This window comes from Batrachochytrium dendrobatidis (genome assembly GCF_000203795.2).
Source record: "Batrachochytrium dendrobatidis JAM81 unplaced genomic scaffold BATDEscaffold_1, whole genome shotgun sequence".
NCBI lineage: Eukaryota > Fungi > Chytridiomycota > Chytridiomycetes > Rhizophydiales > Batrachochytrium > Batrachochytrium dendrobatidis.
Window position 1 is genome coordinate 3967882 of NW_006281099.1, and position 25553 is coordinate 3993434.

Below are 25553 nucleotides of genomic sequence, written 5' to 3' on the forward strand. Positions count from 1 at the left end.
CTAAAATTGAATAAAAATTCAACATTTATTGTACATTTACTCCACTTTTCAATTCCAATATGTTTCGTGAAGTGAGATGCTTAAGAACAGCAAATAACTTGCCAGGTCCACCCATTGTCGGCGGAATATGCTTGATTGAGGCTTGTACAAACGTACGCTCCAGGATTGGCAAACTAGGCAAATTTGTATTGGTCAAGGTTTTCATTAGTCCTTCCATTTTTGGATCCAATGGGTGGTACGGCGTTATATCTGGATAAATCGCATCCCCTGCCTCATTGTGCCATATGGAGATGACGCCAGATCCAAAATTATACTTGATGGGTATCAAAACAGACTCTTGTGTTGTCGTATCGGTAAATCGGTACTAATCAACAAAATAGAGTGTAAATTACTTTTGTCCAACACAGTTGTAAACATGGTATACAACTCACCAGCAGTCTCATCCGTTCAAGATCACGATCAAAAATAAATGACATTTCTCCAGGAGCAGGAATGTGTGGAGGTGCATCGGGAGGAGACTGTAGAATCCATTCTAAAGCCAGTGGTTTGGTGTTGTTGAGTGAGTTGGAAACTCGTGTCACACTCATCAACTCGCGTAGAGGAATGTCTGGCAGCATGGCAATATGAACAACTGTTTTAAGCCACTGTAGCGAATTTCGCTTTGGGATAGGAATCGCATTGACCTATTGGTAGATAGTAAAGAATTACATGAGTGTATTACAAATCATCCGCAATCAACAATCAGACTGTCACATACATCATGATTAAGCCGATCAAGCCAAGCTTTGCTATCAGGAATGTTTGCTACAGCAGCCTTGTTGTCATGAGTTCGCTCTACACAACAGATCAGTTATTAATACTACAACAAATACGATTCAAACAGTCGTGGTCATTCAACAAGTGCAATGGCTCACCTGTCGCAGCAATTACGAAACCCCAACGGCCGTTTGAATGGCAGGTAAGCGCTGCTTTGGAAGATTCAGTAGCAAACAAAATTCGACAGTGCTGCTCTTCATGAATAGAATGTGTAACTGGCTGGGTTTTGAGATACGAGAATATCAGATCGCTTGCACACATTACATCGATATATCCCTCAATACCAACCATGACTGTGTCAATCATACTAAAAGTGCACAGTATCCCATGTGGAAGAACAACAATAGATCCATGTTTTGAATGTGTCGGGGTATCTGCTACTTGACGAGAAGAGCGAGGTGGATCTGTAGTGGCTGTAGCTGAATCTGCCAACTCTTGGGCCACCCGCGTGCCCAGTGTATATAATAGCCCAATGCGGGGTGGCCGCATTTGATCCATTCCTGGAACAGATACAGCTGGCATATCAATATACTCGGGCAAAGGCCTTAGAGTATGTTCAGTATCAATTGAATTGTCAACAATGCTGTCGTCACAAAAAATCCCCAATCCAACCTTGGCAAGACTCCCAAGACCCAATTCAGCTGCATAGTCTAGCATAGATGCATCAAACATCATAAACGAGCCGGGACGCTCGTATACAAACTCAATGCCACATAATTGCGAAAAGTATGGAAACACGATACGGAAATGGGTAAGTGAAAGAATCTTCAACACAACTCCAGTTTGTCCAAAAGCAACTCGTCTTTGACGAATGTGTTCCAGCAAAGATACAAGAGGAGCTACGCGATGAAGTAGCTACAGTAAACATGCATGGCACGTAAAAGGTAACAGTAAGCATTAGAGTTTAAAAAGCAGCGAGTTTTGATTTGCTAGTACTCGCAAAGAATAAATCAAGTCTTACCTGAATAAGAGGAAATATCTCTTTGGTTTTGTTTAGTATCGCTGTAAACAGGTCTGCAATAACCATGAGCTCATCTGGTGATCCGTCATTGTGCTGAAATGATGCAGCATATTCTCCGTGCCATACCGAAAAGCCAGACTCATTAGTCTGTGAATCATGTTGAGGTAGCCATTTGATCTGCATGACTGTGTTGGGAAATAACTGCACATTCACCATCAATAGATTGAAAAAATCCATCTTTACATTCATATTTTCCAACGCCTTTGTATACCGCTTGAGCTGTAACGTCAAGTAAATCATGCTTATAACTCTCAAAAACTCTGTGATGAAGCACTCAATATACTCATTAACACTGTGATATTGGAATGTGATTGTTTGCGATGTGCCATCATACTCGATATACTCGCTGATTTTTAACGAATGTGCTTCCAAAGATAGCAGACGATCCGGGAGTCGCATCTTGGCAACGATTCTGTGTGTATGGTGTTCAGTTGAAATAGCATCTATCTTGGCAGTAGGGGATTGTGATTTGGCAGAAAACGACAAACTTTTTGCTGGCTCCAAATACACGTAAATATTGCTGTTAGGAATGTGCATATTTGAGCCAGGATCCATAGTGCTTGAATTTGACGAATGTGTGCTTTTGAACGCGGCATGTCCATATAAACTAAATAGCTCGCGAACAGATAAAACAACTTTGGGATTCAGACGAGCAATATGTATATCACCAACATGAGTTTGACCTTTAGGAATATATCCAGGAATGTTCTTGACAAGAATCTGGTATGTCAAACCATTAAGGTCGAGTTGTTCAGTAAGCTTTGCGAATGCAAACAAATTACTGTTTCATGAAAATATCAAATTCGTAAAAACCATGGCATGTCAATAAATTATCATGCTAAACCAAAATAAAAGACTATCATCAGTAAACTACGCTACCTTGACGCGGTTTGGATTTTGGAAAGAACAGGCAAGTCTATACGTGGCCAAGCCTGTGAAAAGCTTTGATGTTGTGAGGTTTTGGAAAGTCGTAACTTGGCAGTAAGGAATGATGTATCCACATCTATTAACGAATCAGTCGAGTCTAATACGCCAGGAACATCGGCAGGAGACAATGGAATGATTTGAAACTCTGGTTTTTTGGTGCGATGCTCAGACGGCTTAAGCGACATGATCCACACATAAAACTCTGCATCTTCAGAGTATATTACTGTATCGCTGACTTGAGAATGCAACGCATTGTCATGATGTATGTCGTTTGGTGTTCCTGCAGCAATAACTAAAACATTGTCATCTTTTCCTGGAAATCGAAGATGTGTCAATCTAACTTTGTCAGTTTGTAGGTGCTTTAGAGGTGAATCAGTGCCAATATGTGCAAAATCAGCTACTTCTAATCCAAGGTAGAGAGCCATAGTCTCAATTTGCGTGATGGTAGTAGCACGGCGAAGGTATAGAATGGCTTGCTTGGTATTCCGCACATTCGCATTAATCTGCTGCTCTACTATTTTTAAATTACGATCTATTGAAGTGGTGATTCGCTTTAATCCATTGCCTGATTCCTTAGACAGGGTCGATCCTGCTGGAGCATTTTCGGATATAGGCGAGCACGTACTACTATTGGCTCCAACAAGACTCCCTAGACCACTCGCATCTGCCAAACTAGCAATCACTATGCCAGTTCGAGGATTAACTGATAATCTAACCCAAGACTCTGGACGATACATGACCAGCAACGAGGCTGCAGGAAGCATGCTTTTGATTGTAGGCGAAGTTGAATTTCCAGTCTCTGCTTCTATTCCCATGCTCATCTGAACATGCTCACTAGTAAAAGCACTGTGTACCAAGCTACCAGCCGATGAGTCAGATGCGTTTGTAAGAAGTTCATCCCGCATTGCACAAATAATTATGCGCGATTGATAATCAGTGATACTCAAAAGTAGCTCTTCAATGTCCAAGGATTCTGTGTTCTAAAAGCAATTCAACAAGCAAAAAACACTATAAACATCAAAAATCAATCACGTTCAACGCCAAAACAGCCATACCAATTTGATCATGTCTGGAATATCAATATCACGAACAGTACTTCCCAAAATACCAATAAGTGATATTTTGAGACCGTTGTTTTTCCCTGAATTCACAATCATCTGCGATAGTGACTCTAGCACCACTTTTTGTAGACCGTCTGAATCTGACATTGGCTCGAAAGATCTATCGGGATACACGGTTGGTATGTACTCTGCAGAAATGCGCAGCTGATAGTATTCCCGATACGATACAGCTAATTGCGAGTAAATCAATAGAAAATATCAAAACAGTATTTTGTTAGTGTTTCCCGTTTGATCAAACAGCATGCTCAATGTTTTAAAAGATTTCTAACCGTTTGAAGCAGAGGGATTGTGCCACATATTGAGTTTCAAAACCAACTCTTGTTTTTCAACCTGCAAATGATCCATCCATCGATTCTGACATAAATAGCTTGCTTGCGACGATAGTATGTGTAATTGATAAGTCAGACAAAATTTGTGGATAAACTCATAAAGTCTGACAATTAACCAATAGGATGATTTGTCATCGGCCAAATGACGTTGTGATGCATCCTTAAAAGCCTGTAATTGTGTTGGTTGCAAACTAGGAAGACTACCTAGATTCATAAATGATATTTTAAATCATACAAATAGAAAAGCACTAATCTTGTACAGCTGATCGTCATGAAAAAACAAGATCAAGTAATATGTACCTCCATAACCAGTTGATGTTGATTTTGCCAAAATTTGAAGATCCACAAGAGTCCACGGCTGCTCACTATTGCCGGGTGACATGGTCAGTGTAACACTAAACTCGCCAGGAACTTTGAACAAAACGTAGCCGTTTTCTTATCAAGTAATCGCGTACAAGGTTAAAGTGTCAAATTAGAACATGTCTTTATATTGGTGGATTAAAGGAAAGATAGCGTACCGATTTTCATATTATGGCGTAGCGCAGCTGGAACAACTTCTTCACATGTGAGACGCATACGTATCAAATCGTTTAATCTTTCCTTGGTCCGACTGACCTCATCTGCAGTAAGAGGCTCTTCAGAAACAAGCTGTGCCTGTGTTTACATATACTAGTTAAATAACCGACATGACTGTAAAATAATTCAAGTCTCGTGTCATGGCAATATCTACCTTGAGTGACTTTGGAAGACGTTGATATGTGCCAGTGGTAAGCACATCAACTGCAGTTTGGATATCATAGTTGGCAATTCTGTTGAATAAAAATCAGTAAAAAAGTGTTGGTACTTTATGGATTTGAATCAAATTCAAACCTACTTTGCTACCCGCATCTGACTATGAATTGCAAACAAGTCATCAGCAGTTCGTGAAAATGCGCCATCTTGATGATCGATAAATGCATGCACTCTCTATGTATTCAAAAAGCCATATTAACTGAGTTAGCAAACGATTGATCGAATGATACCTGGATATTGGTCAGATATCAGACCAAGAATTGAATGTGATACGCAGCAAGCAAAACACACCTGGCATGTCATGATATCCTTGGACTTTGAACTAGCACGAAGAAGAACCAATAACTTTGTAAAAAGCTTCCGTTTTGCAAAACAAAAATTGAGCAACTGTTTCTTGCGTTCATCGTTGCTAGCACTCGGAAGTCTAAACTCGTGTTGTCAGATTTATAAGAATGCCCAGAAAAAGTCAGTAACAAATCTCTACACTGAATGCATTCAATTATAGAGTATTTACAGGAAATAAACTGCACTGAATTGCTTCAAGCAAGCAAATGATACCAGCAATACAAAAAGAAAAGAACATACGTTTCAGCCAGATCCAGCAGGTCTGTGTATGTTGTTTGAACTGTCCGACTCAACAGCTCTCCAAACGGAAACGTATTGGGCGGTATTTCTGGAAGTAGTTTTGTTCTATCCTCATCAGACATTTCTGGGATGGATGTCATATCATGTCCGTTTGAAAGACTTGATGTAGCTTGATGGCAATGTGCAGCAGCAGTTGGACTAAAAGGCGCCTTGTCAAGTGCTAATGGCTGAGAAAACGACTTGATGCCATTTTCCAATGGCACAGTTACAGAGTCTGTCTGACCGGCCATATCCACAGTAGATATAAGCAATGACGGTCACTATGATTTGGCTTACACTCGAGTTGCTGATTAATCCACAAGACAAAAAGAATGAGAACAGAAGGAAAATATTAATTTTCAATCCTGAAGTTTGTCAAAGAATGTCGAGATTCTCAGACGAATGATTTCAGAGTTTAAAACTGTTTTCAACACAATTCTACAAACTTGAAATCGATTTACAATTTATTTCAACATTTCAGTCATTAATAAAAAAGACAATTAGAGTTAAAACAACAATCGTATCCAGTGAATTGGCACATCAAACTGTTTACTATTCAGACTCCATTATTTAGTGTTTTACTTTACGTGAATATTCATGTAATTCAAGTCATCAACCAAGTCGAATTCTTTTAGATTTAATTTGGTAAAACATTTTATTGTCATGATGTTAGAATGGATTAACACTCGATATATAGTATTCCAGTTTTATTGCATCTGGTCGTTCAAGAATGCTCATCTACCGCGTAGTCCCATAGATGCATGACCCCACTTGGCACTCGCTGCCTTGAACCCAGGTCCAGGAGTTGCAAGTATAGCATGTCCAATCCTGGGATTCAATATAATTGTTTGTTTGGGTGGTGCTGGCAATTTGGCTTCTGCATCCACCGAGGCTTTGAGAGCATCTGACATGACCCCACCAAGCATAGATCCAAATGTTCTGTCGAGAAATGGAATCCAATGCTTGACTATACCGTGGTAGAATACATATGCACCCTACTCATTCCAAGGTTCGATCAAATAGTATTGATAAATCGTTAATTTAACTGATACTTCCACATACAATTGGATAGATCAAATCTATTACAAACTCACCATACTATATTTGGACATGGCCCATAGTAGAAAAACCATTTTAAAGATAAAATAAAACGGAAGCACTTGAAGAATGGTAATATGAAAGTTCTCAATCAACTTGAGTAGTGCAAATATAACCCTGGAACAATTATATCACGAGTTAGTACTTGGTCTAGACGTATTCAGACATGTAGTGAAAGCTTAATTTGAAATCACGTACCAATAGGACAGCCAATGCGTATACTTGACTTTGTCTCCTGAATCAACTGCCTTGATTGATGCATACGCTGGAAAACTGAATCCAACTAAATCTGTCAAAGGACCACCCTGAACATTTTTAATGACTAGGATGGTCCACAAGATGGAGAGTGTAATCAGCAAAAGGCAGTGTCGTTTGGTGATTTTGTAGGCTTTTTCCAGAGCAACCAATGGCGGGACATTCCCAAGCAGCTTTTCAACCTGATAAGTATGCGGGTCCAATTTAATGGAAGATGGCAAAACTAAAGCTTGATTAAATCACTGTTGGATAAAGTATTATTAAAAAAAGAAATGAACAGGCAAGACTGCTGTTCTAATACTGGCATTAAATCATACTATTCAAAATAGTATTTTAAAATTTGATTACTATTATATTGCAGAAAGCAATGTCTCGATGGATTTCTAGATAAGCTTTATAAAGTTTGATTCGAACAACTGTGTTGGACTGACCGTTTCTGTCATTGCTTTCCAATTGGAAAAAAGCATGGTTGTATTGGTAAGGGTAATAGCAATAGCAGGTAATGGTATGTCTGGCATCTTGGTGCTATGACGAAATGAACAATGAATGCGAGTTTTTAGTCTGAAGAGTCGATTTTAAAAGTTGGCAAGTGCAGTTTGAATTGATGTTTAAAATACAGTTAAAACTTCAATGCAAGGTTAGGAACAAAAACCTGGGATATTTAAAACGGATCTCAGAATCATCAAGGCGGACTTGAGGTCTGCATTCTCATCATTTGTCGTCAGCTGCAAGGATTGGCATTATATTTGACAGTCATCTGATTTGTCAAGCCAATACTTGTCGGAGTTTGATTTACGTGATTGTCTATTGTAACTGGTCGTAATTTAAAAGAGGCAGATATATACAAATTGTATCTTGATCCAGGTATAAATGTATGTGGTCTTTCCATAGCGGATCGTATGCAACAGTTCAAAAATTAAAGTTGATTCGTAAATTTATTTACAGAGTGAATCAACTGGGTGAAATCAGCCAGATGTACATGTCAGAAATATAACTTTGCAAGATCTCAAGTCACACTACCAATAGCCCTTTTTACAGCCGTATTCACGTAAAATGGAACACTAAATGGGTGTCAAAATGCATGATAAACAGTCTCATATTTGGTGACAATCTTACTGGATAACATTATGTCTTTTGAACTCGTTAGTTGACTGGTTTTTGTGTTTATTCTTGTACAAAAATACAGTGAGTGATCACATTCCTGTTTCAATACATTCCACATCTTTTCAACCTCCAACTTTCCTTTTGTTCAAAACGAACATTTGAAGTAAGCATTGTGTGATCGCATGGAAACAACTGTTGCGTTATTGAGATATGTTGAACTAGAGCGCGAACGTATCTGATATTAAGATAACATAGTTTTAATAGAAAAAGTAATCAATTTTCAATAACAACGAATAGTTGACAATTGTTTATTCCAGAGCAAAAAAGTCATTACAAGATCAATACAAAAGTGGTTCATTTTACATGAATTACATTTTAAATCCAACTTTGAAAATCCCATACTTTTACCATCATGTCGTCGGACCCCGAAACAATGCGTGATTCATCACAGTCGAGAGTATTGATATCTCCGGCATGACCAGATAAGCTATACAAGCAAATTCCTCGCTTTATACACCACACTCGTATTGTCTGCAATTATATGTAAGCAAAATAAGCAGGCAATCGTTTGATATAGTCATAATGCAATATGTGGTGTACAAGTTATGAAGCCAATTGTATAATGCAAGCATAAAGCTAACTCACCGAATCGTAGGATCCAGTAATGAGAAGATTGGCACGACTTGCCAAGCATCGCACACCATCAAAATGGCCAACTAAAGAATTACAAATAGGAATGGGATGTTTGTCGACGTTACTAGGTGTCAAGCCTGAAATATCCCATGTTACAGCAGTCTTGTCTTCAGATGCAGTGAATAGCATTCCGCCTTTTAAGCTTAATGAAGTGATGGATGAGGAATGACCTGTGAATTGGCGTACCGCTTGACGAGTGATCCTGCACCAGATCGTGATGGAGCCTGCTATGCCTGAGAATATATGAGCGGTATTAAAGTCAACGCAACTGACTAGTTCTACTTGGTTTGGACAAGACAGGATATACTCGAGCATTCGAGTCAACGTGTTCCATAAATAGACTCGTCCTCCCCAAGTCCCGCTTACCAGATGGTTGTGTCGGGCTTTCAAACAAATAATTGAGCCGTGATGCATCAACGTATGTCTGATCTCTAGTTTCCCAGTAGTTTCGTCAACATGCCACACCTTTTATATTTAGAAATCCGTTCATGAGAATAAGCGTTCAACAGTACCAAGCTGTAAAAATCATTAAACTTGACAGTGCACCAATATAGTACTCGAATTACCTTGAGTTGGTTGTCCCAAGATCCAGAATACACGACGCTTCCGATTCTATCCAAACAAGATATGCCAGCATCATGGCCACGAATCATATGCTTACACTTTCCAGTCACAGTATTAAATACTATAATCAAGCCATCTCGAGATCCTGAAATGATATTCTCTCGATACAGTTTAACTGACAACACAACATCTGTATGGCCAGAAAAATCCATCACTTTACAGTTTGAGTTCATCCAATTGCGTTCAGCTGCATATTGGTGTTTAAGACGAGTTTTCCAGCATATAGATGTGTCCAAGAGTTGGCCGGATAAAGCAAACTCTGCTTTCAAATCCACATCAGTTGATAATGATTGGCTTTTGGAAACAAATGCTATTCGGTATGCAAAGTGATGTTTATAAATAGTGACAGATTGCTTCTTGACATCTCCTAAAGCCAACAATGATATTACCTGGAAATGACGAGTCAGTCCAGAACCCAGACTGAACAGCAATCTTATACCACAGTAGATTGTCAGAACACAAAACTCTCCATCTTTGGCAAGTTCTATATGAAGAACAAAGAGACTTTAAATCTAGATAAGCAAGAATTGACAGTGCTAGCTCTTTTGGTATACTTGATAGGGGATCTGCATGATCGTTGTTAGATTCAAGCAGTGCAGCATTCCTGACAGGACAGGCGAGTAAACAGGCTTTGCTCTTGTCACCACCATTTGCTATTGCATCAAAAGATGGTCGATCCCGTATCTCCATACAGGTATATAATTATGGTCTGCAGAAAATCACTACTATTGAAGATTGGTTTGAAAACCAAAAGTTGTTCAAACTACACTAGCAAGCCAATACAAAGTATCAATCGCAAATTCATTCAAATGGATGAAAGACAAATAAAACTGATGATGCATAGATATTCCAAGACTGCAATAGTCTATTCAAGATTGATCATGACTGATTTGACTTGGGTGTATTCGGCCAGAGCATATTGACCAAGTTCGCGACCAACACCAGATTCCTTGAATCCACCAAATGGCAGCTGATGGTACAGGGTATTGTATTGATTGACCCAAACCGTACCAGCTTGGAGTTCATTGGCCATACGCAAAGCAGTACGAATGTCTTTGGTATGAACAGCAGCGGCGAGACCATAGTTGGTGTTGTTGGCACGCTCCAATACCTCTTCAATAGTCTTGAATTTGAGAACACACACTACTGGACCAAAGATCTCTTCTTTTGCAACACGCATGGTATCTTTTACATCAGTGATCAGAGTAGGGGCAATAAAAAAGCCGTCTTTGCTAGGGGAAAGAGTGTTGGATACAACTTGAGCACCTTCATTGCGGCCCGAGTCGATATAACTCAAGACGCGATCATACTGGATCTTATCAATGATGGCACCTTGATCACACGCAGTATCTGTGGGATCGCCAGTCTTGATGTTGGCCATGTTTTCCTTGAATTTGGCAACAAACTTGCTATAAATGTCCTCGTGAACAAATACACGAGATCCAGCGCAGCAGCATTGTCCATTATTGAAAAAGATGCCAGAGGAAGCACATTTGACAGCAGCATCAATATCAGCATCAGGGAAAATAATATTGGGTGATTTTCCGCCAAGTTCAAGAGTAACCTTTTTGAGATTAGACTCGGCAGCTGCAATCGTGACTTTTCTGCCAGTGACCGTGGACCCAGTGAAGGCTAGTTTGCTAATACCAGGATGACGAGCAATAGCATCACCAGCACTAGGACCATAACCAGACAGAATATTGACGACGCCAGGAGGAAAGCCAGCTTGCACGATCAATTCACCTAGTTTAAGAGCGGTCAAGGGAGTTTTTTCAGAGGTTTTGACAATGACAACATTGCCACAAGCAAGTGCAGGACCCAACTTCCAAGCCAACATAAGCAGTGGAAAGTTCCATGGAATGATTTGGCCCACCACACCAATGGGTTCGTGACGGGTAAAGGCATGCTGATTGGGAGAAGCTTCTACAACTTGACCAGAGTTTTTGTCAGCCCATCCAGCATAGTATCGCAGACAGTCGACAGTCAGTGGAACATCTGAGCTTTTGGCTACGCTCACTGGCTTCCCGTTGTCGAGCGACTCGAGTTCTGCAAGCTGCGTTGCGTTCTTTTCAACAAGATCAGCAAGTTTCCACAGCAGAACACCGCGAGCAGCAGCCGACACTCTGGAAAGTTAAAGATGTCAACAGTTGACAGTAAACTCAAGGGTAGCATTTACAGCTTATACTCGACTTACTTGACCCATTCCTTCAACGCGGCTTTCGCAGCAGCAACAGCAACATCAACATCAGCCTTGTCAGCCTCAAAAAAATCGATAAAGTTGGCACCAGTGGCTCTGAATGATTGATGATATAAGTTATATCAAAGTAGTCAGTAATGGGTAAGCAACTATTAGAGCTACCAACAATCTGCCAAATCTTGTAGCACATCCCACCACCGGCCTCACGATCACAAAATGTGAACGTCGAGATCTACCAAACCCTAATTGTACGATGGTTGGCTGTAGAAATAAACTAAACAGGCCGACACAACTGTAACGGATTTCCTTGACAATACAACAAAACAGGCAGATCACAAGCATCACTAGCATCAAACTGCTGGCTGCAAAACAACAGATCTTGATGTAATAGAATGTCTTGTACATCACCAACATTATTACTTACGGGTTTATAGACGGGAATGTTTTACCAGAAACTGAAGGCACAAACATGTTGTTGATGAAAAGGCCAGTAGGCACTTGATACTTGTTACCCTTGTGGTCTAGGGTAGTGTAAGTGTTTTTGTTGAGTTCACTAGACTGTAAGATCAATAGTTGTATAAGCAGTCATAGTGTGTAGCAGATGTAGATTTTAGCATCTGTGTCAAGTCATGACATGAACAACCATACAAGGCGCAGAGTTAAACTCACGTATTCCATAATCATATTAGGCGTAACAATCAGTTTAGGAAAGAAATCGGCATCTTGAATTCAAAACTTTGATCATGCCGGAATGGAAATCCGGATTCGATTCATTTAATCTTTCACATCTTCAATCTTATTAGCTAATCCAAATTTCATTTTTGTATTACATTGCTTGATGAAATGAAAATAGTTTTCCCAAGTCAACCCATCTGCGTGCATTAGTAGAAAGATATTGTTCTACAAGTTGTCCAAGATACTTGATATCGGAAATTGTTCTCGTTAAAATACTCCTGGCAAAATCTATAAAAGTATACATTTATAAGCAAGTGGGTGGGCTTTTACAGCATCGAATATAAAATGAACATGATCAAACTTACTGGCAATCTCGTCATTTTCAGCACTCTTCTCGAGTGTTTTCGTTACATGAGGAATATCAAACAAACTCTCAAAGTATTGCATTTGGAGATATAATGTACGATCCGATAACTAGATGGCAGATAAAAACAACAGTTTAGAAACCATGAACCGTCAAATAAAAGTATAAATAGGAAATTACCTGAAAAAACACAGTTCCTTTGCAACCAGGAACTAGACATCTTCTACCAAACACAGAAGTTGCTTTTGTGATATTAAGACATGAAGGATCATCGCATACAACACTCTGATCTAAATACACCCTCATCTGAGCACAAATGGCAACACGAAGTTGCACTGCCAACGAAGGAATTGGCATTGTTTGACCACACATGGGATTTGCGCATGTCAAACCACTCATAGCTGTACCATCCTATTTAAATTACAAAATTATGGATAAGAAACCATAAATGACTTTTGAACAGCAAAGATCCTTGCCTTGAAATAAACAGCACCCTTGAATTCAGAAGATTCGCCACAGTGAATGCAACGAGGACTCCAGCGTTTGATATCTTTAAACTTTTCTTCGTCGCTGATTTGCGACTCAAATGTGTATATATCTGCCGCGGATGTATCATCAAATGATCGAGATTGCGCAGTTGAAGAAAACTTTGTCATGTCCAAACCTATATATATACATATCTCAGCATATACTCGCTCTGAATTTGTAGTGCCAGATGCATCCAACACGCAAATCCAATCGATTACCTAGAGAATCAGCAAGACGAGCAGTATCGGTTCCCTCAATATGCTGACACAATCGAGTAATGGGTGGATGCACTTGATTGCTCAAATACCAATTAAAGTCTAAATAGTGTATCAATATATAAGCATCACAAGCCAATTAGATTACTTGTCAATAGATGCTATTAAAGCTTTCAACTTGCCAATTTTTTCAGTAGATCCTTGTTTTGTGATATCATCTGGGTGTCTGGCACGTTGAGCAACATGCGTGGATTCACCCTGACAAATAACATATGGGATAGTATCACCAGCTCTGACCATACCACCCCGAGCTTTTAAAGCAAGTGCTACTTGAACATGAGGAAGACTGTTTTTGTCTGAATACTCTTCTGGGTTCTTAGTTAAGCCCTACAGATAACAAAATTGAGCAAACACAAGTTCCAAGGTTAAACCAAATACAAAATAAATCTACAACACCATTATAAACACTAACCTTGTTAATAATAAATTTCTCAAGTGGAACAGTTCCCGATCGCACCTCTACACCAAGTTTGTTCAAGTACTGATGAATTTGCTCAACCGCCTCTTCTCGGGTTTCACCCGAAAAGATCTGTTGCAAGACATAGTTGGAGGCATCAAAACTAATGCCACACCAATCACGACGCACAAGATCTAATCCCTTTGTTTCAATCGTTCTCTTCAACTGACCATCTTTTTCCTCTACTAAAATTGCTGCATACTTTTTCTTTTTAAGAAGTAGCATGCGCTCAAAAAACCCATCGAGTTCAATTTCAAGAAGATTGTAACGCTTGTTGACAGCACGTTTCAGCTCTTGGCCAATACGCTTGACTTCTGCAAGATCCGTCGAGTTGGTATAAATCATGATGGAATCAGTATCGCCATAAATCACCTAAAGCATTCATGCTTGTATGTGAGTGTAGTTCTAAATGAACATTAAATAAACGTATTTTTGACATCTTTCAAAACCCATTATGCTTACATCAAGGTTGGACTTTTCAGCAAGATCAACCGTGTTTTGTAGAATCTCACGGCCTTTGGAAGTAATCAACATAGCCAGAGGTTCCGCATAAAAACGGAAATTGACAAATCCAAGACAGCCATACATACTATTGGCAGTTAGCTTGAGTGCCTTTTGTCGAATATCATATTGTGCAAGTTCTGCAGGTGTGTTTTTGGGATCCTTCATCAATCCTTTAACCAATTGACGACGATTCACCAGTGTACCAAGAAGCTTGGGCAAAATGCCACGATCAACACTGGAATTGGGAGGAGTAGGCATGTGATCACCATTATTGTCATAAGAGCGAGCTATTGTGGTAAAGCAAATGTTGTACTCTTGAATGATTGACGGATACAGACTGTTAAAATCAAGCATAAGTACGTATTTGTCGTAAAAGCCTTTTTTGGGTTCCAGCACGAGTCCACCAGCGTATGCAGCCTTACGCCGGCCACCTTTCTTGGTAACAGCACCTGTACCCTCTGCATCTAAAGGTATTTGGTGTAGATCATTGAAATAATATCAGCAGCAATAATGATGGTTTAAATCGATAAATAAACTGTCTAATAAATCAAATAATTACCATTTTCGTCGAGTTGATTCGACACTACACGGTTACTATACACCTTGTCGGGAGTAATGTATTTTCTATCATGAAACTCGTGCAAGAGTAGATACTCGTTACGCTCGGCGCGTGCGCCAGTCAGACTCCTGGACCTGTAAAATAATGGATCAGCAATAGTTGCATGTCAAAAACTGAAAACCAACACCTACCAAATGTTACCAGCCAGATTGGTTAATTGTTTGGTAAGAGGAAGAACTTGTAGTTTGAACATGAGTTGGCAGGTTAAAAATGTATCAAACTCGCAATGCTGTACCATCTCCATCAGCTTTTCGCTATTCCAAAAATATGATGGGATCTTGTCAAAATCAATGTTGGGTCTCTCAATTTTTAACTGGCTTGCTGCAAGACTGGTCAGACTGTAGCTCTTGGATTGAATCAGATCCTTTGCAGTACGATATGTGTCACACATGAGTCGACCAGACGCAATTTCTCGCTCTGAAAAAGACGAATCGCCCGTTCCTCCAGCCCCTGTCTGCATCACGGGCCACACTGTTCGACGAAGTCGACCAATCCGCGACCAGTTTTGAGTTTTATGTATCTTCATTCGATGAAGCAGCACGTCCAAATCAAAGTCAACAATATTGTGGCCAACAAGTACATCGGGATCAAGCTGATAAATATTGGCAAGAAGATAATTCAGCAACGACATTTCGTTTGGCAGCACTACAAGTTTGGTACGCTGTCGATTTGCCATTTCCATAAACTCGACAGGAATTGGAATTTGATTCAGCTGGCGAACCACCGTTAAACGAACGGCATTGTCATCGGTAGTATCGCCTTCGATATTGACATGGTTGTAAACAAGTGCACTGGCAGAAACAATTTCATTGACTTTTTTTTGATGATTCATGTATGTTCTTAGAGATAAGCTCATGACGACAAAAGGGGGTGCTTGCTTGGGAGCATCGGGATCACTGTCACTAAAGACTCTGATGCTTTTTGGGTCATCCGCGATGAATTCTAATTTACACCAAGAAACCTGTACGCGTGGTATTAGTTGGTATGATGATTAGAAACAGTTCGAGTATTAGTGATCTTACCATGGGGGTTGAAACTTTGACATTTTTGATGGAAATCCAGCACGGACCCATAAGTTTTCTTTTAAGAATCAGTAGCTCCATTGCACGAGTCCGAGTTCCAAATACACGGCTAAATGTTTTTCCAGAGATATCCGATGGAAGCTCAGGCTCTAAAGTCAAGATAGATATGTTAATATCTCAAACAATAAGCCAGTCAAATAACGACAAGTCTAAATCTACCACATAGCAACGTACCAGAAAACGGATATAATACTTTAAGATAATCAGATTCAGATGGTATATTGGGTAATTCAAAGGCATATTTTCTAGAAACGGAGCGAGAAGAAAATTCGGAAATTTGGTGCTTTTGCCTTATGGTATCAAATTCTTGATATACATCTGCCATTGTAACAGCAGTATCGGTTGGTATACCCAAATCTAAAATATTTATAGATTGCATTAAATTCAGCGTGATTCTACGTATGTGATACATACTGAACATCAAAAACGCCAATAATTAAACATACCGTCAAGTTTGATTGGACGAGGAAGCACAAACAAATTGCGCTGAATGTTCTTGACAACCAGACAGCAACTTACATGGCGTTGAGTCAACGGTTGATATACCTAATCCAATTAAAGCAAATGCTAAAATTTAGCGAGGTACTCTTGCCACAGCCAATTGAGCAAATCAAATTTACCTTTCCAAACAAATACACAATTCCGTGTTTTTCATAGCTATCAAACCAGTACATTTTCAAGGATCCATCCGGTTCTAATATATCGTTTTGACCTATATTAGATTTGATGAATGAACTTTCTTCATTTGAAGAAACATTGGTGATCGCCACGGTATCCTTGACGTTCTTCCAATTGACACAACCAGCCATTTCTGTGGATGAAATGACGCTGGGTTGAGATGCAGCAGTAGCCACAGCGACTTGTTCAAACTTGGGAAGAAAATGTGCAGCAGACTTTGCTGATTTCGAATTGGCTGAGGATTTTTGCAATTTCCGGATCTTTACTTGTGAGCTTTTCTGGACAGTCTCTGCATCAGTTACCGAGACTGGCTTGGTGGCTAACGGTGCTTGAGTAGATACTTCCATAGCGCTGTCAAGATCTAAAGTATCCATACTTTGGTTGTTTGTGTAAACACCAACTCTATTTGAAGGCGAATTATTTGCTGAACTTTCATCATTATTCATGATATCAAGCCCGTCTTGAGCGTATTCTCTATCTCCCACTATTGCGGAGTCAAAAGATTTAGAAGCTACCGTTGATGCTTTTGTCAATAAACTTTCCTTGAGTTGAAATTTAGAAAACAGAGATCCAGAAAAATTGTCGATGGAAGTATTGGCAGAAAATTCATTAGTCGTTGAATGAACACGGCGACGCTTCTCCTCTTGGGTGGAAACAACATCGTCAAGACTTTCCAAAATTGAATCAAGCAGTTGAGTAGATTCTTCAAGTGTCTGATCTCCCGTCTAATATCGAATATTGTTGCCCGAATGAGTAAAATCAAACAGTAAATGAGAATTAGCGTCCCAGTAAAACAGGTCAAGAAAATAAAGCAGTTAGGTTTAGAGAAATTTGAAAACAACTGCACCTTTTGAACAGATTTTTCACTGGCCTTGGATTGTTTACTAAGCATGCTAACAATGCTGGCACTTCCAGTTGCTGGATTTACAAGTGATTTTTTATCGCGTTTACGCTTTTCTATTCATTGAATGATCAACAAATTTATCCAATATTAGATAAGCAAGATGTTGGATTAAAAGCAATACACTATCTTGTTTCATATACGTCGCGATCAATAGCTGCAAGATTTACTTATTTTACCTGAGTTACCGCCTTTTCCTGTTGATTTTGTTTTGTTGAATTTGGTATTGATAGCATCACCGTCTTCATCGGTAGAGCTTTGACCAGATTGTGGGTTGTCCCAATCTTCAAGGCCACCATTGGCATAGCCTTCGCCATTGTCATCAACAACAAAATCGTCTTCTAATCGAGTGCGCTTGCTTAACGTATTGTACTCTTCTTCGGTTACAACATCAAAAATGTCGGCTGTTCCCGCAACCTGCCAAGTTAAGAAAGTATTGAAATCAGTTAATCGATCGGACAAAACCATGAATGGAAACGCTTATTTCAAGAGCAAAAAGAGCCAGTTTAAAACCACAGGCTTGAAAGGTATTGTAGTCCATGCATGAAGAGTCAATCAAAATAATGTGGAGTTGAACAAGATTTCGGCTCTAAGAGTTAGATTGCCGGATTCAATAAAGTTTCAAGATTAGGGTTAGATTGCTTAAACTCTGGTATCAAGCTACCTCGTAGTCTCTTAAACTAGTATTTCCAGATTCTCTGAGTTCTTTCAGACGTTGCAAAGTTTGTCTTTTAGAGTAAGCATCAGCAGAGCGGCGAGATGACATGGTCTAAATAGCAATTGAATCTTTGATAAATTAAAGAATTTCAACCTTTTGCTGGACATCCAAAATCGGACACTAAACATCCCGTGATGTCACATGTCTAGTTTCACCTTTCAATTCTCTACAGTTAAAATCCAACACTTGCATTCGTCTTAATCGGCAAATATATGTAAAGTCAATTTTTATTGCTAACCTACCGCAATGTTCAAACTAAATGGATTCATCTACTATTCTACTACCTACAAGTCGAGATAATCCATCAATGGGCGAGTCTGCGTGTCTTGGAGTCCGACCCAATCTAGTTACTCCCGTATCTGTGTGAGGCGTCGCTGCAAAAGACAATACAGGCTGATTGTTCTGAGAGTCTGGCAAAATTCTATGGTTATTTATCAAATAGTTTCCGTCCGGGCTCAAAGATGAACGAGGTTCGAGCCATTTTCCATCTTCATCCACAGGCTGGTGATCTCTATGCGATTTGCTAGGTGACAGAGTTGTATAGTGGTCTGGATTCGCAGCTTGAAATTGACCAGAAGTATACGGATCGACTTCAAATTCTTCGCTGGGTTCCAAAACAGATAAACTAAACGACTCGTCTGGCTCTTGTAATTTAGACGATCTTTGAAATGAAACAGGTCGTTGGTCATGCAACACTCCAAGTATATTAGGAGTAGTTGTAGAGTCTCGAGCACGTTTTTGCATCATTTCCTTTAACGTATCTACAGCTCGTGTAAGTACCATTCCCGGCTGCATATGGTTATCCAGTTTAAGAATTGCGCGAAATTGGTCAACACGAGTTCCAACTTCTGAACAAAACACAAACACCTCGTTAATTTTGGATGGAACCCCCGACATGGTTGGAACATTAAACAGATTTTTAAAATGATATGCTGGGTTGGACTCTGCATCGCCCATATTCTAAAATGCATTGAAAGTACAAGAAAGTTACATCTATGTAATCAAATATCAGCAACTATACCATCAAACAATTCTTACATTTAATTTCCCTTGAGAATTGTTGGAATTAGAGTAAACCAATTGACGAATTTCTTCAAGGCAGTATGAATCGCTTCCATATCGATGCTGAATGTTTAATATTTTGTGAATCTCTTGACTAAAATACTAGTAGCCCAACACATTCAAATAAGATCGAGTTAGTTGACTAGTTTCATGATCCAAGTCACACAAAACAAAATCTTACCGTCAAATCATTTGCGCTTGTAGTGTTTTCGCCCCATTTAAGAATCACTGAAAGCAATTCTGGGAGTTTTTTTGGATCTTGAGAGTCATTGGGATCTGTAGTATGTAGTCGAACAGCTGCGTCCACCTCGCGAATAAACTAGTTTGTTTTAAGCAGTATATTAAAATGCAAACTGATTAAATACTTGAGAATTTTGAAAAGTCTCATCAAAAGCAAACCTACAGACTGCATCTGTCCAATAAGGCAAAGTACAACATGTATTCGCTCAATTCCAGAAGGTAGTTGCTCTACTTGACGTATAGATAGTTTAACACATACATCCTGTAAATTCAAATATCGACAAATGTCGACTTTGCTGTCAGTCCAAGTTCTAGCCACACTAACAACATAAGTTTATAACAATAGCAAAACACACATTAAGAAGACTGCGGGCTTGATCAGCAGACAATTGCTCAATATGCGCAAGTCTAGACTTTCGAAATAGTTTATCTCGTCGAATCATTTCTCGCGTCGACTTTTTTTCAGCTAAAATATTTGGGATATAAAGAATAGCTAAATTAGTTTCTTAAAATAGACAATTTAAATACTGATTTCTTACCAGAATTATGAGTGGTTTCATCCATCCAACTAAACTTTTTAGTATTCAATACTTGCAGTTTCAAAGTTTCAACTTCGTTATTGGCAGCACTCAAAAGCTTTGTCAAATTAGAAATTTGATGCTTCAAATCCTAGACATTTACAATAAATATAAACATTAGAATATTGCATCCAAGTAAAAATGGCTTGTAAAATAGTAAACAACCTCTGTTTTATCTTTATCGGAATTGTTGAACGTAGTATTCGTATGTCTGTTAGGATTCCAATGATCCGATGAATGCAGAGTAGACTGATCAGGCGGATGATAGATGGGTCGAGATGGCATAGGCTGGGCACCTAATGTAGCCTCACCACCAACTTTGAGCATTTTTTCAATTTTGCTTTCATAGCCACGAATCACTTCAAGCACAAAATTATCAAGTCCGTCAGCTGGTCCGCCTTTAGCTACGGACTGTAGATAGTGACGACCGTACTTTCGTTGTAAATCTTTCAAGATTTGCGCATCCCGTTGTTGGATGATTGCGTCGTGTCTTTCCATTTCTTGTATATGAAACTTAAGTGCATCAACTTCCCGAGCACTCTGAGATGCCTGCTTCAGAGTCTTATCCAGTTGATTGCGTAAAAGTGTATTACTTTCTTTCAAATCATTTAGCTGTGCACAAAGTGTGGTAACAGACTAAAGTAGCAACGTTTGGTGGTAAAGATTTCAAATTAGCATCAACTTGCTGATACAATAGGCATCATGGACACATTATATCATGTGAATTTACATTTCCAGAATTTGATTCAAACTGTTGGGTAGCCAGCGTATCAGAAATGCACTTTAAAAGTTCACGCAAATCTTCACCCTGTGCTTTTGTCAAAATTCCAGGAATAGCCAAAGATGTAGATGACACGGTTTCAAGAGATCTGGGTAATGGCGGGAGTCCGTGTGCTACCATGTATGAAGACAGATCCACCAAAGAGGCCTGTTTAAATTAATATTAGTATATGAATTATTGTTAGTAAAACTATCTCCTGGTAAATTTTGATTAAAGATTGATCCAACTACTTTCAATCTCATTAACTATTGCTCCGCTGCTCTGGACGGGATTGGCCGTATTGGTGCCGTGTGAAGAAATTTGAGAGGTTTGTGATAGAATTCCCTTTTGATGATCCGTGTTTTGGTCAAGCTTGGAATTTGATGGTACAGCACCACCATCCATGTTTACTACCGATGCAGCCTCTGGGTTTATCTCGCCATCAAAACAAGTCGCACCTTTAGTTGTAGATGCTCGACTATGTCAACAAATAAAAGATTTAAATTAGCATCAAGTCATGGCTTACATGTAATTACAAAATAAATTAACATTTTCAGATTATTCGAAATCAAGATAAAAGGCATCCTAAACCAAGAAAAAGTCTACCTAGTTTGAATTTTCAGATCTTGTGGAGCAGGAGCAGATTGATCCATTTGTTTTGTGACGCTGATACTTTCTGGTAGTATAGAGCGTCTAGAAACCGGGGCAGACTCACTGCCATTCAACTGGTCATCCAAAACATTAGCAGCCATACTCTGCTGTTTAGATCTCGATAACTGACGATTTGGCTCAATCAGTCGATTAATCAGTACTCCATTCTGCGTGTTCATCGCATTGGTTTCTTGTGTTAGAAACTCTGTGGCTGCAGATAGAGTATCCATGCCCGACTTTAGTCCTTGATTAGATACATCTGCATTTTGAGAAACTTCCGTTTTTGGTGTAGCAGTGATAGAATTTCTTAAAATGAACGGCTGTATTGGAGAATCACTCTTGCTTGTAACCTATATAATAGCAGATTTGTCGTTGGTAAAAATAAAATATATTTGCAAGATATTCAACCCACAGCATGGTACTTTATGGTTACCATATTATTTCCAGGTTCATTAGCAAGACTGGACCGATTTGGTTTCTGAATAATCTCCAGCTTGTTACCCAAATCGGCATAATCGACGTACTGAGATGCACCGCTTCCATCCAGAAGCTTGCCAATGTAATCTGCTGTATCTATAATCATCAAATATGCATTTCAAAAAAATAAAATTAGTATAAAGCCAAGACAAATTAAATGTGTGGATAGTATGCATTCAGAATCAAATACTGGTTGGTAGGAACCAATAAAGTATTGAATGTATGTAGCTATACAGGACGACTACGACACTTGTTCAGATGCACCAATTTGGCCGATACTAAACTGGTGCATTGAGCTTGCACACAAGTCTTGAAAAATGGAATATTAATGGAGCAAATCAGATTCTGCTTAATATTACCTGTAATTGAACAAGTGGTGGTTGCAGTCATATCTACACCATGTCCAGGCGAGGATTGTGATTGTCGGGATTCGTCGCCCTTCATCGTGTTCAAACTCGAATACGAAAGCAAGGCAAAGTTCCAAATCAACACAATTGCAACCCAACTGTTCATGAATGAACCCTGAGATGCTAAACATTGATCTTTCAAGTATCATCTGTATAGCACTATTTATTCTATATTTTAAAAAGGCAGTTTGAAATGATTTACACGAAATATTCGACTAGATCTTGCTGAAAAACACTTGGCTGCTGAACATCAAATCTATCAGGACGACATTGTCCATTCTTGAATAGTATTTTCCATTCCAAGTCAGCATAAACTGCTTGCAACATTGTAACAAGAATGTTAAACAATCCACGTGATTGGTTATTGAACTGCCAAAAACTCGTAAATCGTTGCCAGTTTAGTTTGTACAGAAACAGATTGCAGAATCTGCTTGTAATGTCACTACGGACAAACGACTTGGATCCCCAGCAACGATATACTCTGCTTCCAGACGAAAATAAAAAACAGTCATGTAGCTATCCAGTCATGACGTTTAAATTGAGCAGATCCCTCTTGGAACGACTCCAGCAAGGGGATTCTCCCTCTGTAGAAATCGACATGACGAACCCAGCCCATTTAGTATGTTATGTTGGCAACATTTGGTTACATATAAAATGATGTGTTATTATGAAAAGAGCGGCCTTTGGCGGTCATATGGATGTTTTCAAGTGGCCATTATACCCGATTCGATACTGCCATATTTTCAATTGAGTTGGAAGATTATCTTTTATCCCGTTTAATGCGTGATAGAATATCGATGCAATATATTGCTTCTTGCTCTAGTTTTTATTGAAAATGTGACTGCTATTTCAACAAATAGATGGATATTTTGTCCTTGTCATATCATTAGACCTAATCAATATGGCTACTGGTCAATCTTGTAGTAGATTATAATTTGACTAGACGAGTATAGTATTATTGCAACTAAATCAAATGATGTCGTTTTAATGGATTATATATTATAGACTCTATATATAGATGGTGAGTCTATGGATCTTCAAAGTCACCAGGAAAATCAGATTGTAGATTGCTATAAACGATCTCGAGTTGGCACATCTGAAGAATTGCTGTATGTGGGTTCAGTAAAAAAAAAATTGTTTCCAAAACCAGGCGGAAGTGGAGTCAACGAACGAATCAAGCATGTGACACAATCTGAAATTAATGCCAAAGTTAGAAACAGGTAGGTTTAAGTTCAAGTGTTTCTATCAATTATATTTCTATTCGTGTAAGCTTAAAATGGTGTATTTACAATCTCGTGTACAATTGACTTGCTGCAATAATACTACTGTTTAGTGTTGTTGTGTTAGATACAGTTCCACCTAAAGGTATTTAAAACTATGAATAAATAGTAGCACACTGCAACGTGACTTTACTGCTATATCCAATCTGATCATTGACAGAAATTAACCACATAAATCGGTATTGGTTGTAGCAATCAAATCGTCCCCCAAATTTTCACAAAACAAGACTATCCGCACAAACCGGCCTCGAAATCTTGCATCCTACAAAGAAGACCCAGGACTTGAACGGAAACTCCTACACTTTCTTGCTCCATGCCCCCAGTCTCTTGAAATGATGGTCAAGCGATTCAAGGTTCCGCAGCCCATGATTGTTGGTGTTTTACAAAAAGTAAGATTTGCTAATCACGACTGTGTTTTGTTAACAAATACTGAAAACAGACTGGCAAATGGAAATCCTAATTTTAACTTTTTGTCTGTAATCAGATTGCCAAACAACAACAAGCGGCTACTCACATGTATCAACTTACAAATGAAGCATACCGGAATCTTTCACCTCATGACTGGACACACTATACCCCTGGAGAACGAGAAAAAGCTTTAAGAAATGCACAGATTGCATTAGACGCTCTTGGCTATCAAAAAGATTCGGCAGAATGGAAGGCTGTAATGGAGGTTCGTCCCAAAACTACTTTACCTCCAGTACTAATCCAAAAAGCGATTACTGCTGCGAGAACATCTCCCGACGACATCTCTCTCAATTCTGCACCAGTTCGAACCCAACCGCCTACGACATATGATAATGTTGAACTTGTCCACATTCAATATCATAGTGATGGAGAAGCAGAGCAGTCTCCTATTATAGCCACTTCTGCTACTCCTTTAACTTCAGTTTCTATGCTGTCAGATGCCGAACCTGGCAGTGCTTCTGTAGATCCCAAAACACACAAGCCTTTTCAATCTAAATTAATTAATCCTAGCAAAAAGTTTCCTGTCAAAAAGTTGAAACTGAAAGCTGGAAGTCGAAACAGTCCTCCGTTGCATATTGCAAATCACTCTCTCAGCGCAATGGACGCCAAACCCCTTCCACAGCGATACAGCGATTTGAAATTTGATCGATCTCCCAAAGTTTCTTTGCGATCAGCACCCGAGTCATATACATCAACCGATTCTAAACCTCCACCACCAGCAACTGATATTCCTTATGACAACTCGTGGGATATGAGTATGGGCAGCGACAATTTTAGTATTCCAGCTACGCCAGCAGAATTTTCCCACGAGCTAAATGAACGACACGAAGCATCATTACAACTGGACATGCGTCACTTATCAGACGATGACACACTGCCACCACCTGATTTTGAAGTAGGACAGATCAACGAAGAACTTCCTATCAAGATTGAAGATCTATATAATCGTCAATTGGAGCTGTATGATAAAATCAATGAGCATTGTGCACTAACACAAAGGCTAGATCAAATCACACTTCATTTTACCGACACGAACAAACTCGAGGCAACAATTCATAGCGTGTTTGAAGAGTTTGGCATTGCATATGTCGAAAGCGATGTGTTTTCTAAAAAGTGCGATGATTTGTTAAATGAGTACGAACAGACTCAGAATGAGCTCGAGCTGTTTATGCATGGCTCAGCTGAACCGTCTCCGTAATAAATCTACTTTTATTGGTGCAGTTGCACT

The 25553-nt window shown here is 39.2% G+C and overlaps 6 protein-coding genes across 6 annotated transcripts; 1 reads left to right on the forward strand and 5 right to left on the reverse strand.

The window, feature by feature from the left end:
• Positions 1 to 25: 25 nt before the first annotated feature.
• On the reverse strand, positions 26 to 5881 carry BATDEDRAFT_22457 (uncharacterized protein; the record flags this gene model as incomplete). Its single annotated transcript, XM_006675512.1, has 14 exons — positions 26 to 364; positions 432 to 683; positions 758 to 834; positions 915 to 1671; positions 1778 to 2618; positions 2717 to 3744; positions 3820 to 4055; positions 4155 to 4418; positions 4515 to 4649; positions 4733 to 4868; positions 4945 to 5023; positions 5089 to 5180; positions 5298 to 5430; positions 5592 to 5881. 14 exons carry the CDS (start codon positions 5879 to 5881, stop codon positions 26 to 28), a joined length of 4659 nt encoding a protein of 1552 aa, XP_006675575.1.
• Positions 5882 to 6364: 483 nt separating this feature from the next.
• Positions 6365 to 7501, reverse strand: BATDEDRAFT_22458 (uncharacterized protein; the record flags this gene model as incomplete). Its single annotated transcript, XM_006675513.1, has 5 exons — positions 6365 to 6625; positions 6725 to 6845; positions 6927 to 7206; positions 7227 to 7299; positions 7415 to 7501. 5 exons carry the CDS (start codon positions 7499 to 7501, stop codon positions 6365 to 6367), a joined length of 822 nt encoding a protein of 273 aa, XP_006675576.1.
• Positions 7502 to 8287: 786 nt separating this feature from the next.
• Positions 8288 to 8909, reverse strand: BATDEDRAFT_85247 (uncharacterized protein; the record flags this gene model as incomplete). Its single annotated transcript, XM_006676370.1, has 2 exons — positions 8288 to 8305; positions 8733 to 8909. 2 exons carry the CDS (start codon positions 8907 to 8909, stop codon positions 8288 to 8290), a joined length of 195 nt encoding a protein of 64 aa, XP_006676433.1.
• Positions 8910 to 10185: 1276 nt separating this feature from the next.
• Positions 10186 to 12295, reverse strand: BATDEDRAFT_15738 (uncharacterized protein). The gene is made up of 4 exons (XM_006675082.1): positions 12271 to 12295; positions 12026 to 12159; positions 11599 to 11697; positions 10186 to 11527 (listed from the first exon to the last, which is right to left on the reverse strand). The coding sequence occupies exons 1-4, from the start codon at positions 12283 to 12285 to the stop codon at positions 10270 to 10272; spliced, it is 1506 nt and encodes a 501-aa protein (XP_006675145.1). The 5' UTR covers positions 12286 to 12295; the 3' UTR covers positions 10186 to 10269.
• Positions 12296 to 12427: 132 nt separating this feature from the next.
• Positions 12428 to 22634, reverse strand: BATDEDRAFT_85131 (uncharacterized protein; the record flags this gene model as incomplete). Its single annotated transcript, XM_006676371.1, has 29 exons — positions 22530 to 22634; positions 22127 to 22266; positions 21649 to 22043; positions 21310 to 21520; positions 21013 to 21210; positions 20448 to 20918; positions 20244 to 20373; positions 20061 to 20170; positions 19868 to 19966; positions 19646 to 19783; positions 19441 to 19566; positions 18691 to 19362; positions 18349 to 18453; positions 17864 to 18101; positions 17631 to 17740; positions 16726 to 17508; positions 16552 to 16651; positions 16280 to 16462; positions 16046 to 16194; positions 15155 to 15984; positions 14964 to 15097; positions 14363 to 14868; positions 13856 to 14272; positions 13686 to 13770; positions 13387 to 13485; positions 13129 to 13304; positions 12821 to 13051; positions 12642 to 12750; positions 12428 to 12564 (listed from the first exon to the last, which is right to left on the reverse strand). Exons 1-29 carry the CDS (start codon positions 22612 to 22614, stop codon positions 12428 to 12430), a joined length of 7167 nt encoding a protein of 2388 aa, XP_006676434.1. The 5' UTR covers positions 22615 to 22634.
• Positions 22635 to 23013: 379 nt separating this feature from the next.
• Positions 23014 to 25523, forward strand: BATDEDRAFT_86028 (uncharacterized protein; the record flags this gene model as incomplete). The annotated part of the gene is made up of 5 exons (XM_006676095.1): positions 23014 to 23196; positions 23583 to 23797; positions 23911 to 23942; positions 24050 to 24246; positions 24342 to 25523. 5 exons carry the CDS (start codon positions 23014 to 23016, stop codon positions 25521 to 25523), a joined length of 1809 nt encoding a protein of 602 aa, XP_006676158.1.
• Between the last annotated feature and the right edge of the window lie 30 nt (positions 25524 to 25553).